This window comes from Chiloscyllium plagiosum, unplaced genomic scaffold (genome assembly GCF_037043375.1).
Source record: "Chiloscyllium plagiosum isolate Xiang-an unplaced genomic scaffold, Cpla_swu_hap1 HiC_scaffold_30, whole genome shotgun sequence".
Lineage (NCBI taxonomy): Eukaryota > Metazoa > Chordata > Chondrichthyes > Orectolobiformes > Hemiscylliidae > Chiloscyllium > Chiloscyllium plagiosum.
Window position 1 is genome coordinate 14,624,167 of NW_028270168.1, and position 15,325 is coordinate 14,639,491.

Sequence of the window (15,325 nt, forward strand, 5' to 3'; positions counted from 1 at the left end):
CAGCTTCCGAGGAACAGACAAATCGACGTTTCGGGCATGAGCCCTTCATCAAGAAGTGGGGGACGCCAGTATGAAAATTGGGACCGCTGTTTCACTGGACTACTGAAGCAACAGCCTGACATAATCATACTCACGAAGTCATCCCTTACAAACAATGCCACTGATGCCACCATCACTTGCTCCTAGACTCAATGCTCTGTCCAACGCTGGCTAACATGCTAAACGCCTTCTTCAACATGTCAACCTGTGATGCCACTTTGAAGGAACTGTGTGCCTGAGCCCTTAGGTTTCTGTTCAACAACACTCCTTAGGTGCCTACCATTGACTGTACAAGTCTTGCTGTGATTTGCCATGCCAAATTGCATTTATCTGAATTAAACTCCATATGCCAATCCTCGGCCCATTGGCACAGCTCACCAACAACCTGTCTAATCTTAGATAACCTTCACTGTCCACAAACCTACTACCAACGCTGCCTCTGTTCTCATGCAAATCGTTAATGACAAAGCACAGTGGACGCAGCACCAATCCTTGAGGAAAACCACTGGTCAAAGTGATCCCAGAACCAATGGACCAGATTTAAGCTCTGCAGATCTGCCACCTCCAGTCGGGACTGGAGGTAGACCATTAACCAACTCACTGGAGGAGGAGGCTCCACAAATATCCCTATCCTCAATCATTGAAGAGCTCAACACAACGCAAAAGACAAAGCTGAAGCATTTGCAGCAATCTTCAGACAGAAGTGCTGAGTGGATCATCCATTGCATCCTCCTACAGGACAGTTTGCAACCTCATGGCCTGGCATAATTCCCCCATTCAACCATTAGCATGAAGCCAGGCATTGGCCTGGTTCAATGGAGATTGCAGGAGAGTGTGAAAGGAGCAGCACCAGGCATACTAAAAAATGATGTGTCACCTGACAGTTAGATGTCAATGTGGGAAAATTGCCCAGGTATGCCCTATATGTAAGAAGCAGGAAAAATCCAACCAATTACTGTCCCATCAGTCTACTTCTAATCATTGGTGATGAACATAGAACATTACAGCACAGTGCATGCCCTTCGACCCTTGATGTTGTACTGGCCTTTTATCCTACTCTAAGATTAGGCTAACCTATATACCCTTCATTGTACTATCTTCCATGTGCCTATCCAAGAGTAGCTTAAATGTTTGTAATGTATCTGACTCTCCTGCCACTGCCAGCAGTGCATTCCATGCACCCACCGCTCTGTGTAAAGTATCTATCTCTGACATCTCCCTTAAACCTTTCTCCCATTACCTTAAAATTATGGCTCCTTATGATAGCTATTTCTGCCCTGGGAATAAGTCTCTGGCGATCCACTCTTTCTATACCTCTCAATATCTTGTACACCTCTATCAGGTCACCTCTCATCCTTCTTCGCTCCAATAAGAAAAGCCCTAGTTCCCTCAACCTTTCTTCATAAAACATGCCCTCCAGTCCAGGCAGCATCCATGTAACTCTCCAATGCACCCTCCGTAAAGCTGCCACCTCTTTTGTATAATGAGGTGACCAGAACTGAACAATATTCCAAGTATTGTCTAACCAGGGCTGTATAGAGCTGCAGCATAACCTCGCAGCTCTTAAACTTGATCCCCCGCTCGTGAAAGCCAGCACGCCATATGCCTTCTTAAGATCCCTATCAACTTGGGTGGCAACTTTGAGGGATTGATGGGCATGAACCCTAAGATCTCTCTGTTTCTCCATAGTGCTACGAATCCTGCCTTTAACCCTGTATTCTGCATTCAAATTTGACCTTCCAAAGTGAATGACTTCACACTTTTCCACGCTGAACTCCATCTGTCACTTGTCAGCCCAGTTCTGCATCCTGTCAATGTCCTGTTGCAACCTACAACAGTCCTCTACACTATCCACAACTCCACCAACCTTTGTGTCATTGGCAAACTAACCCACCCTTCCATTTCTCATCCAAGTCATTTATAAAAATCACAAAGAGGAGAGGTCCCAGAACTGATCCCTGCAGAACACTACTGGTCACCAGGCTCCAGGCTGAATACTTTCCATCTACTTCCACCCTTTGTCTTCTATGGACCAATCAATTCTCTATCCAGACAGCCAGATTTCCCTGTATCCCACGCCTCCTTATCAAATGCCTTGCTGAAATCCATGTACACCACATCCAGTATTGTACTTTCATCAATGTGTTTTTTCACATCCTCAAAGAATTCAGTGAGGTTTGTGAGACAGGACCTGCCCCTCTCAAAGCCATACTGACTCTCTAATCAAACTATGGTTTTCCAAGTGTCCTAAATCCTGTCTCTCAGAATCCTCTCCAATACTTTGCCCAACACTAACGCAAGACTGACTGACTGGTTTGTAATTCCCAGGATCATCCCTATTCTCTTTCTTGAACAAGGGGATAACATTTGCCACCCTCCAATCATCTGGTACTATTTCAGTGGACAGTGAAGACGCAAAGATCATCGCCAAAGGCACAGCAATCTCTTCCTTTGCTTCCTGTAGTAACCTACTTCAGTTGTTGGTAAAGTGTTGGAAAAGGTTATTAGAGAGGATTTATAATCATCTAGAAAAGAATAATTTGATTAGGGATAGTCAGCACGGTTTTGTGAAGGGTAGGTCGTGCCTCGCAAACCTTATTGAGTTCTTTGAGAAGGTGACCAAACAGGTAGATGAAAGTAAACCAGTTGATGTGGTGTATATGGATTTCAGCAAGGCGTTTGATAAGGTTCCCCACAGTAGGCTATTGTACAAAATGTGGAGGAATGGAATTGTGGGAGATATAGCAGTTTGGATCAGTAATTGGCTTGCTGAAAGAAGACAGAGGGTGGTGGTTGATGGGAAATGTTCATCCTAGAGTCCAATTACCAGTGGTGTACAGCAAAGATCGGTGTTGGGTCCACTGCTGTTCGTCATCTTTATAAATGACCTGGATGAGGGCGTTGAAGGGTGGGTTAGTAAATTTGCAGACAGCACTTAAGGTCGCTGGAGTTGTGGATAGTGACGAAGGATGTTGTAGGTTACAGAGAGACATAGATAAGCTGCAGAGCTGGGCTGAGAGGTGGCAAATGGAGTTTAATGTGGACAAGTGTAAGGTGATTCACTTTGGTCGGAGTAACCGGAATGCAAAGTACTGGGCTACGGGTAAGATTCTTGGTAGTGTAGATGAGCAGAGAGATCTCGGTGTCCAGGTACACAGATCCTTGAAAGTGGCCACTCAGGTTGTCAGGGTTGTTAAGAAGGCTTTTATTAATAGAGGGATTGAGTTCCAGAACCACGAGGTTATGCTATAGCTGTACAAAACTCTGGTGTGACCGCGCTTGGAGTATTGTGTACAGTTCTGGTCACCACATTATAAGAAGGATGTGGAAGCTTTGAAAGGGTGCAGAGGAGATTTACTAGGATGATGCCTGGTATGGAGGGAAGGCTGAGGGACTTGAGGCTGTTTTCGTTAGAAGAAGGTTGAGAGGTGACTTAATAGAGACATATAAGATAATCAGAGGGTTAGATAGGGTGGACAGGGAGAGCCTTTTTCTAAGTATGGTGACGGTGAGCATGATGGTGCATAGCTTTAATAGATATAGGACAGATATCAGAGGTAGTTTCTTTACTCAGAGTAGTAAGGGTATGGAATGCTTTGCCTGAAACGGTCGTAGTTTCGCCAACTTTTAAGTACATTTAAGTCGTCATTGGACAAGCATATGGATGTACCTGGAATAGTGTAGGTTAGATGGGCTTCAGATTGGTATGACAGGTCGGCGCAACATCGAGGGCCGAAGGGCCTGTACTGCGCTGTAATGTTCTATGATATATCCCATCTGTGCCAGGGGATCCTCTATCTGTCCTCACGTTTTTCAAAATTTTAAGCACATCCTACTTCCTCACATCAACCTGTACTAGCATATCATCTATTTCATGCTGTCCTCAAACATCAAGGTCCCTCTCAGTCGTGGATACTGAAGCAAAGGACCTCCCCGACTTCCTCCAACTCCAGACGCAAGTTCCCTCCACTATCCATTATTGGGCCTCCTCTCACTCTGGCCATCATCTTGTTCCTCATATAAGTTTGCCCCGTTCTAGCTCTCCTAAGTCCATGTCAGTTCCTTCCTGGCTACCTTTAACCCTGTAAAGCCCTACCTGATCCTTGCCTCCTCAACCTTAAGTAAGCTTCCTTCCTCTTGACTAGATGTTGCACATCCCTTGTCATCCAAGGTTCTTTCAACCTACCATCGCTTCCTTGCCTCAGTGGGACAAACCTGTCCCAGTGCCATCAGTAAGTGCTTCCTAAACAACCTCCACATTTCTGTCGTGCATTTCCCGGAGAACATCTGTTCCCAGTTTAGGCACCTCTGTTCCTGCCTAATAGCATTGTAATTCCCCCTCCCCCAATTAAATAGTTTCCCATAGCATCTGCTTCTATCCCTTTCCATGAGCATAGTAAAGGTCAGGGAGTTGTGATCACTGTCACGGAAATGCTCTCCCACCTAGAAATCTGACACGTGGCATGGTTCATTGCCAAGCACCAAATCCAATATGGCCTCACGTCTAGTTGGCCTATCTACATATAGCGTCAGGGGCCCTTCATGGAGACACCTGACAAAAACTGCTCCATCCAAACTATTTGAACTAAGTTAGTTCGAGTCGATATTAGGGAAGTTAAAGTCATCCTTGACAACAATCCTATTAGTTCTGCACCTTTCCAAAATCTGCCTTCCAATCTGCTCCTCCGTGTCTCTGTTGCTATAGAGGGAGCCTGTAGAAAACTCCCAATAAAGTAACTGCTCCTTTTGTATTTCTGGCTTCTACCCATAATGACTCTGTAGACAAACCCTCCTCGATGATCTCCTTTTCTGCCGCTCTGATACTATCCCTGATTAACAATGCCACTCCTCCACCTCTGTAACCTTTCCTTCCCGCCCATTCCTTTTGGAACATCTAAATCCTGGAACATTCAACAATCGTTCCTGCCCCTGTGATATCGTCAAGTCTCCGTAATGGCCATAACATCATAATTCCAAGTACTGATCCCTTGCTGTCAGTTTGTCACTGTTATTCCTGATACTGCTTGCATTAAAATAGACACTTCAACCCATCACACTGACTGTATGAAAAGTATCATAAACAGTCCTATCAAGCAGTGTCTGCTCAGCAATAATCTGCTCAGTGACTCCAGTTTTGGATCCTCCAGGGCTACTTAGCTCCTGACCTCATTGCAGCCTTGGTTCAAATGTGGACAAAAGATTAAATTCCAGCGATGAGGCAAGAGTGACAGCCCCTGACATCAAGGATGTGTTCGACCGAGTATGGTATCAACGAGCCCTCAAGAAACTGGAATCAGTGGGTATAAGGGCCAAACTGTGTGCTGGTTGGAATCATACCTGGCACAAAGGAAGATGTTTTAGCAGATCAGTCATCTCAGCTCCAGGACATCTCTGCAGGAATTCTTCAGGATAGTGTCCAAAGCCCATCTTCAACTGCTTCATCAATGACTGCCCATTTATCATAAGGTCAGAAGTAGAGATGTTCACCAATGATTGCACAATGTTGAACACCTTTTGTGACTCCTCAGATATTGAAGCAGTCCAGGTTCAAATGCAACAAGATCTGGGCAGTATCCAGGCTTGGGCTGGCAAATGGTAAGTTACGCCTGTGCCACACAAGTGCCAGGCAATGACCATCACCAATAAGAAACAATCTAACCACTGACCCTTGACATTCGGTGTTGTTATCATCACTGAATCCCTCGTTATCCATATCCGTGGGGTTACCATTGACCAGAAACTCAACCAGAATCATTAACAAAAGCACGTCAGATGCTTGGAATACTGTAGTGAGTAACTCACCACCTGACTCTACAGGTCCTGTCCATCATCTACAAGGCACAAGTCAGGAGTGTGGTGGAATACTCACCATTTGCGTAATGGTACAGCTCCAACATCACTCAAGAAGCTTAAAACCATCCAGGACAAAGCCACCTGTTTGTTCGGTACCACATCCACAAGGATCCACTTTCTTCAGTAGTAGCAGTGTGTACTATCCACAAGTTCAGTGTAGAAATTCACCAGAGTTCTTCAGACAGCACCTTCCAAACTCACGACCACTTCTATCTGGAAGGACAAAGGCAGCTGATACATGGAAACACCACCACATGCAAGGCCCCTTCCAAGCCACTCGCCATCCTGACTTGGAAATATAACGCCCTTCCTTCGCTGTTGCTGGGTCAAAATCCTGGAATTCCCTTCTGAATGGCATTGTGGGTCTACCCACAGCAGGTGGACTGCAGCGATTCAAAAAGGCAGCTCACCACCACCTCAAGGGCAATTCGGGATGGGCAATAAGTTCTGGCCAACCAGCGATGCTCTCATCTGCTGAATGAATTAATAAAAACTGCCTCCACTCATCTCTCCTTGCTATACTTGCTATATTTTGTCACTAGTGTGTTTTTCCATATGCCCCTAACTTGGTGTTTGCTGTTAAGTAATTTGAGTTGATAAATAAAAGTAACTATGGGTGAGTGTGTTGTTTTGGTTTCTAAATGAGCAATGGCTACTCATCATCTGAACACATCTGGAGACAGAGAAAGTGCAGTGTCAAAGCATCCCGACCAATGCTTTGATGCATATTGTTTTCAATCTGGAGCCACCTTGACTACGTGGCTGGGTAATACATTGATGTTAGGTAAAAACAATGACAGAGATGCTGGAAACCAGATTCTGGATTAGTGGTGCTGGAAGAGCACAACAGTTCAGGCAGCATCTGAGGAGCAGTACTGCTGTGCTCTTCCAGCACCACTAATCCAGAACACATTGATGTTCTCTGTGGGGGTGGAAATGTACCTTTGACTTAGGAAGTGATATCTTTGTAATAAGTGAAATTAAATTCTAACTCTTATTGCTTCTCACTAGCTGTTGACAAAGCTTACAAGCTGTTATTGGAGCCAGAACAGAAAAAACGTGCTATCGATGTGATACAAGCCGCTAAGGAAACGATAGAACACAATGTGAGCAATTATTTTAATCATTTGGGCTTGACCCTGAACATTTCTCAGCTGGTGTCCTTCTCTGCTGACAATACTTGGAAATTCCTATGTCTATAACTATGTCTAAGCATAGAAAAATTGGATTTGTGTGCCTTTCCTTCCCGTTTTTAGGTAAATTGTAATGTTTTGTTGATATGAGCAAATATCTACAATGAATTATGTTTTCAATCCGTTTTTAAAAGCCTTACAGACTGTGTATCAATGAAGCCTATTTTGTTAATTGTTAATGAATTTAAAGCTTAGCGTGTTCTTTTGGCCATAAGTAAGTATAAACCTATGCGCCACCTCAATTTTAAATAACACATTCAGCATGTCCTAAATCATGTAAAATTTAAATGTTCTCATTTGTGGATGGCACAAAGAGCTTCAACCCTCTTATTATTGTAGAACCTAATATAATCCAAATAGTGGGCGGCACGGTGGCACAGTTGTTAGCACTGCTGCCTCACAGCGCCAGAGACCCGGGTTCAATTCCCCGGCTCAGGCGACTGTCTGTGTGGAGTTTGCACATTCTCCCTGTGTCTGTGTGGGTTTCCTCCGGGTGCTCCGGTTTCCTCCCACAGTCCAAAAATGTGCAGGTTAGGTGAATTGACCATGCTAAATTGCCCGTAGTGTTAGGTGAAGGGGTAAATGTAGGGGAATGGGTGTGGGTGGGTTGCGCTTCAGCGGGTCAGTGTGGACTTGTTGGGTCGAAGGGCCTGTTTCTACACCAAGTAATCTAAATCCTCTAATTTGAGACGGCATGGTGGCTCAGTGGTTAGCATTGCTCCCTCTAAGCACCAGGGTTAGATTCCAGGCTTGGGAGGCTGTGTCTCTGTTGGGTTTGCACATTCTCCCTGTGTTTCTGTGGGTTTCTGCTGGATGCTCTGGTTTCCTCCATCAGTCCAATGATGTGCAGGTTAGGTGGATTAATGTTGAAAAATTGCAGAGTTGTAGGGGGCGGGGGGCTGGGGCTGCGCCTGGATGTGATGCTCAGTGCAGAGTCGATGGGCCAAATGGCTTCTTTCTGCACAGTAGGGATTCTGTGATACCCTACAGTATTATCTGACCTTTGGTATCCAGTTGATTTTCTGTCTTGTCATCATATGACTCAAGCCAGAGATTCGTTTCAAAAAGCTTAAGGTAGTTATATAACGCATAGAAATTGTCAAGTAGTGGACTACTTGCCTATAGTTAGAGGGAACCTTTTCGTGCAGATTCAAAAAAAGAATGTGCAATACTGACAATTCAATCGGATTAATTACAGTCAAGATTGGAGTGGTGCTGGAAAAGTACAGCAGGTCAGGCAGCATCCGAGGAGCAGGAAATTCGGCGTTTCAGGCAGGAACCCTTTATCAGGAATTAATTACAGCTGAGTTGAACTGCATTCTCCCATACCTTCGTCCAGTGCCCATATTGATAGTGATCAGTTGTGGTCTGTGTAGTTTTAAATTGTCTCTTTCCCTGTGCCCGGGTCACTGACAGTTGAACCTCTGAGATTGGCTAATCAGAATACAGATCAAGGGGCATGGCTTTCCTGATCTCTCTCATTCAGTGCCATACTGCATAGTGGATCATACACTGATGCCCTTGTTCCACTCGAATAGGCCAGTCTCTTATCAATCCAGAATAGTTAAGTCAAAATAAATTCTATAATTTGTCAACTGCTTTATTACTTAAATCTTGTGTCTAGTAATATTTAAAATCAATTAATGGAGGTCTATTTCAAGTGAGATTCATAATCGTTATTTTCCTTTATGACCCTCTCCTCATTTTCACATGTGCTTTATTTCTCCAAATAAGTGTATTCAAATTCTTCAATCATTCTTGTCACTTATTCCTTTCTTATCGAATGATTTTAAAAAATATGCTTGCCCCTTGTTTCAACTGCACAATGCTTTGTGAGCAACTTCATTTCATCTGGTTCCTTGGTCATATTATTTTACATTCTAGGTAAGTTCTAGCTTGATCATTCTCTGCTTTTTAATTGCATTATTTCTTATAAATATGAACTGGTTATGTTAATTGCATACCTTGGGTTAAGCATCATGATTCTTCCATGTGCCCTTCCTGGTTAAAGGATGTAGAAGAGATTTGGCACAGTATAATTGAAGCAATTCTGTTGTAAACTCCACTCCTCTTTAATGATGGTAAGTTCAGACTGGAAATTGAAGATCCAGAATCTCTGGACAGTTGCCATTATCAGAAAATATTGATGTTATGGCGTGTGATCAGCTCATTCAGGCTCAGCCCAGAGCACCAGCCTGTACTCTTTAACAAAGAATATATGGCACAGAAACGGGCCAATTGCTGATAGGGACTATGTAGTCTTAATGTGGATAAGTAGGACAGATGTTAAGTCGATTGTGGTCATTTGGGAACATTGCTTGGTGGATTTCCTCAGGAGGCGTGTGATTCTGCCAAATTAGAACTTAAACAAGAAAATTATTTGGGAATCGAGGCACATACTGATCTGACTTCACTTGAGCAAGAGCTATTGAATCGCAATGTTCTTTTCAGAACGTAGAAGTCACTTTTGATGTCATGCAAGCTTTGATTTCTTCGTAAAACACATCATGAGTTTATTTTTCTCTTGCACTCTTAAAGGCAATTGAAATGGATAAGCTCTATATGATTTTTAATTTGCTCTGTACCATGGTCCAGTGTGTTTATGGTTGCATTATTTTAAATATACATTTGTGTATGAGTCATACTGCATTGAAACTGACTCTTTGGTCCAACCAGTCCATGCCTACCATAATGCCAAACTAAACTGGTCCTACCTGCCTGCACTTGACTCATATCCCTCCAAACATTTCCTATTCATGTACTTATTCAAATGGCTTTTAAATGTTATAATTTCCACCATTTCCTCTGAAAGGTCATTCCTCCCAAGAACCACTCTGTTTTTACAAAAACAAAACTCCCTCATGTCTCTTTAAAATCTTTCTCCTCTCACCTTTAAAAGATGCCCCGAGTCTTGAACTCTCCCAACCTAAGAAAAGACACCTGTCATTCACCTTATCTATACCCATCATGATTTTATAAACCTCTGCATAGTCACCCTTCAACATCCTACGCTCCGGTGGAAAAAATTCCCAGCCTATCCAACCTCTCCTTATAATTAAAATCCTCCATTCCTAACAACATCCTGGTTGATCTCTTCTGAATCTTCTCCAGCATTATAACCTCCTTCCTATAATAGGGCAACCAGAATTGGACACAGTACTCTAGAAGAGGCCTCATCAATGTCTTGTACAACCTTAACATTACGTCCCAACTCCTATACTCAAAGATCTGAATAATGAAGGCAAGCATACTAAATGCCTTAACCACCCTATATGTATGTAATGCTATCTTCAAAGACTTATTGTATCTGAACCCCGAGGTGTTCTGTTTGACAGCACTACCTAAGGCCCTAGTTTTAATTGTATAAGTCCTGCCCGTGTTTGTTTTACCAAAATGCAATACCTCACATTTATCCAAATTAAACTCCATCTATCACACTTCAGTCCATTGACCAAATTGATAAAGATCACTATACATTTGGGTGACTGTTCATATTTAAGTATTCTGTGAAGCAGTGTACGTTTTGATTTTATGGTGCATCAGTGCTGATACTTTTTTTAAAAAAAATTATCCATGTCTCAAAATTTAGAATTACTATTTTTCAGCTACAGCCATTTCTGTTAATATGTGGAACAGCATATTGTTACTAAAGCTTTGTATTCGCATACAGCTGAATTTATTGTCAATGCTGCATCTAAGTTGACCTCTACATATAAATTGTTTGTGAGATAAGATGCTGAACATTATTTAAATAGAAAAGAGTGATTTGGGCATCCTCGTTTATGAGCTACAAAAAGCTGATATCTAAGATCTGCCAGTAGTAGGGAGGTAAATGTTGGCCTTTGCTTCAAAGAGAATGGAATATAAAAGTAGGAAGGTTCTGCTAAACTCTACAAGGCTCTAAATCAGACCACATCTGAAATATTGTGAACAGTTTTGGGCCTATTATCTAAGAAAAGGTAGCTATTTTCTAATCCATCTGTTCAAAGGTGTCATGACACACTTCTGGGTGCAGGTGGGACTTGAACCTAGACCTCCTGGCTTAGAGCTGAAAAATGTGTTGCTGGAAAAGTGCAGCAGGTCAGGCAGCATTCAAGGAGCAGGAGAATCGACGTTTCGGGCATAAGCCCTTTTTCTTTGCTCGAAACATTGATTCTCCTGCTCCTTGGATGCTGCCTGACCTGCGCTTTTCCAGCAACACATTTTTCAGCTCTGATCTCCAGCATCTGCAGTCCTCACTCCCTCCTGGCTTGGAGGTTGAGTAGATTAGGCCTGTACTCATTGGAATGTAGAAGCATGTGAGTTGACCTTATTGAAACATACATAATTCCAGGGGGATTTGACAACGTAGAGGTAGAAAGTTTGCTTCCCCTTGTACAAGAGTGTAAGATCAGAGGGCATAATCTTAGAATAAGGGGGATGCACATTGAAAACAAAATGAGGAGAAAATTCTCCTCAGAGGATAGACTTTTAAACAGTAAGAGAATCAAGTGTTAAAGCAGGAAAGTGGAGTTTTGGGGATTATCTTTGGGGAGATTGTGAAGATAAAATTCAATACCAGGGTTCTGTGCTTAAACCAGGGAAATTACAATAGTATGAGGGAGGACTTGGCTAAAGTAGACTGGAAACAAAGATTTTATGGTGGGACAGTTGGCGAGCAGTGTAGGACTTTCAAAGCAATCTTTCAAAGTGCTCAGCAAAAGTATATCCCAGTGAAAAGGAAGGACTGTAAGAAAAGGGATAAACTGCCAAGGGTGTCTAAGGAAATAAAGGAGGCTACCAAATTGAAAAAGAAGGCGTACAAAGTGGCCGAGAACAGCAGGAAACTTGAAGATTGGGACAACTTTAAAGGTCAGCAGAAAGCCACAAAAAGAGCTATAAAAGAAAGTAAGATAGAACATGAGAAAAAAACCTAGCTCAGAATATAAAGACAGCAAAAGTTTCTATAAATATATACAACGAAAAAGAGTGGCTAAGTAAACATTGGTCCTTTAGAGGATGAGAAGAGTCACTTAGTCATGGAATATGAGGAAATGGCCAAGGCATTTTGTATCAGTGTTCACAGTGGAGGACACTAATAAGATGCCAGTAATTGACAGAGATGAAGGTAGGTGAGGATCTGGAAACAATCATTATCATGGAAAAGATAGTGTTGGGCAAGCTAATGGCGCTAAGGCTTGACAAGTCTCCTGCCTCTGATGGAATGTGTCCCAGGGTACCAAAAGAGATGGCAGGAGAATTAGCAAGTGTACTGGTGGTAATTTTCCAAACTTCGCTGGACTCTGGGGCAGTCCCAGCAGATTGGAAAACAGGAATTGTGATGCCACTGTTTAAAAAGGGACGTAGAGAAATGGTGGGGGATTATAGACCAGTTAGCTTAACCTCTGTAGTGGGGAAGATGCTTGAATCTATTATCAAGGAAGAAATAGCAAGGCATCGTGGTAGAAATTGTCCTTTTGGGCAGGTGCAGCATAGGTTCATGAAGGGCAGATCATGCTTAACAAATCTTCTACCATGTACTGCAATTATTCACAATTTATATAGATGATTTGAAGTTGGGGACCATGCGTAGTGTGTCAGAGTTTACAGATGACATTAACATGAGTGGGAGAGCAAAGTGTGCAGAGGACTGTGAAACTTTGTAGAGGAACATAGATACTTTGAGTGGGCAAAGGTCTGGCAGATGGATAACAATGTTAATAAATGTAAACTCATCCATTTTGGAAGGAGTAACATTAAAATGATTATTACTTGACTGATAAAAAGTTGCAGTATATTGCTGTGCAGAGGGACCTGGGTGTCTTTATGCATGAATCACAGAGGGTTGGTCTGCGGGTACAAGTAATTAGGAAGGCAAATGGAATTTTGACCTTCATTGCTGAAGGGGTTGAGTTTAAAATCGGGGAGGTTATGTTGCAGCGGTGAGGCCACTCCTGGAGTACTGCATATAGTTTTGGTCTCCTTACTTGAGAAAGGATGTACTGGAAGGGATGCAGAGGAGGTTCACTAGGTTGATTCCAGAGTTGAGGAGGTTGGCTTATGAGGAGAGACTGAGAAACTGGGATTATATTCATTGGAATTAAGAAGAATGGGGAGGCATCTTATAGAAACATACAACATTATGAAGGGAATAGATAAAAGTAGAGAGGATGTTTCCACTGACAGATGAAACTGGGGCAAGAGGGCATAGCCTCAAAATTAGGGGGGCCAGATTTAGGACTCAATTAAGAAGGAACTTCTTCACCCAGAGGGTTGTAAATCTAAGGAATTCCCTGCCCAGTGAAGTAGTTGAAGCTACTTCAGTAAATGTTTTTAAAATTGAGAGAGTTTTTTTTAACATAAAAGAATTAAAGGATACGGTGAGAGCACGGATAAGTGGAGCTGAGTCCACAAAAAGATCAGCCGTGATCCTATTGAATGGCGTTGCAGGCTCGAAGGGCCAGACGGCCTACTCCTGCTCCTAGTTCTTGTTAGATCAGCCATGATCTCACTGAAATGCAGAGCAGACTTGATTCATTGAGGAGCCTACTTCTGCTCTTGCCACCTATGGTCTTATGTTTTCATTATGTGCAGATCTATCAATTCTCCATCCAACTGAGAGTCAAGCCCAATGGTAGTTACAGAATATATCCTTCCAAAACACCTCGAGTAAAACTTTGAACAAAATGCAAGTTGTCACATATATTGGTAATGGTGGAAGTATTTTGAGCCAATTGAAATATAACTCTGTGGGACACACATTAATGCGTGCAGGCTGAAATGCAGCTTTTTTCCACACACCATACCTTAAGTTTAGTGTCGACATTGAGGCGGAGAGTTCCTAATGGCCATTTACTTGTCATTCTTCATCTGTAAGTTCAGAATGACGGGGTGCTGCTTTGTTAAACGTTGTAGAATAGAGTGAATTTTAAAAGATGGATAAATATTTTGTTTTTTCTGTATGCTGTGCAACATTATCCGCTGTTTCCTGATCTTTAGTTTCTAGGTCAATATGTAACTGGTTGAAGTAGAATTCCAGTGACAAAAAATGCCAGTGTTGTTAGCATCCAGAGTGTCCATTTAAAATGTGCAACTGTTAATTTAAAGTCATATTTTGCTTGAAGAAAGATTCAAATTATCCTACAGTTAGGATCAAGCAATTTTTCTAAAAGTATTTGCTCAAGTTTCAATTGAAATTAATGTAAATTGAATAAAATAATTAGATGGAAATTCGGGATGAGTGGGTTTAATATGCTGTCCAATATTAGCTATGATACATTAATTTAGTATTAAGAGTACAGTATAAATCTGAAAAATTACTATAAATGTAGCTTATACCAATTTTTAAGAAAGGAACTTCAGATTTATGATCTTACACTGTTTGATCTCCTAAACATTGACTATAATAGTTAATGATGCTGTGGCTCAATTTTTATTTCAAAAATGTATTCATTATGATCCTGTCTATTTAATTAGACTTTGAGTCTTGGCACATTTTGAAAGCTGCAATTCTTATTAATGAGATAGAAACAACAAATTCAAAAGAAAGAGATTATTGCTTCAGGAAGAGGAAAGCCTTGTCTGTTTTAAATCTGTAAAAACACAACCATCAGAAGATGAGTGAGTCAGGGGTAGGTGTGATGGTCTTCATGATCAAATGACCTGCCAGTACCGTGGTCCAGATCCTAGCGAAAATGACCATTTCATTAATGTAAACTAACTGGTGCCCACCGAATGGTTTGGAGCAGGGACTGGCACCAACAAAAAAATGAGATAAAGAAGAGAAAAATCGTTGTATGTTTGTGATGAGGACTTGTGTTCATTACTTGTGTTCATTTCTCTTTTACAGTCAGCAATTCTCTGCACTACCCCTAGGTAGCTCTGTTGTATCATCTACAAAACTTGGTTATACAAAATCAAACTGGTAACATTATCTGATGGTCCTTCAGTTACATTGCTTTTCTTGGTGCTGTCAGAAATATCAAAGGACTATTTTGTGGCTTTAAATTGTTGACCTTGAACCAAGACATTTTTTCTCTCTCAACTTCAGTTCACAGACATTTGTTAAAAATTGATTATCAAAATTGGAGGTTGAATGCAGTTGGTTGACCTGTGGAATTTTCCTTTACTTTCAGCAGACAACCCTTTTTTTAATCTGTTTTCTTGCATAACCTTATTACCACCTAGAGCAATGAGGAGTCTTTTACTCTGTTGTTGATACTACTCTGTGGTAAAGCTGTTCAAAGATGTAGAACAGGATG

General features: G+C 41.9%; 1 protein-coding gene across 2 annotated transcripts in view; it reads left to right on the forward strand.

The window, feature by feature from the left end:
* dnajc8 (DnaJ (Hsp40) homolog, subfamily C, member 8) overlaps positions 1-15,325 on the forward strand; it is a 51,322-nt gene that overhangs the window by 19,117 nt on the left and 16,880 nt on the right. For both annotated transcript variants that reach the window (XM_087976759.1, XM_087976758.1), the window contains exon 5: positions 6,904-6,998. In XM_087976759.1, the coding sequence (XP_087832885.1) occupies positions 6,904-6,998 (95 nt within the window). The remainder of the gene's footprint in view (positions 1-6,903; positions 6,999-15,325) is intronic.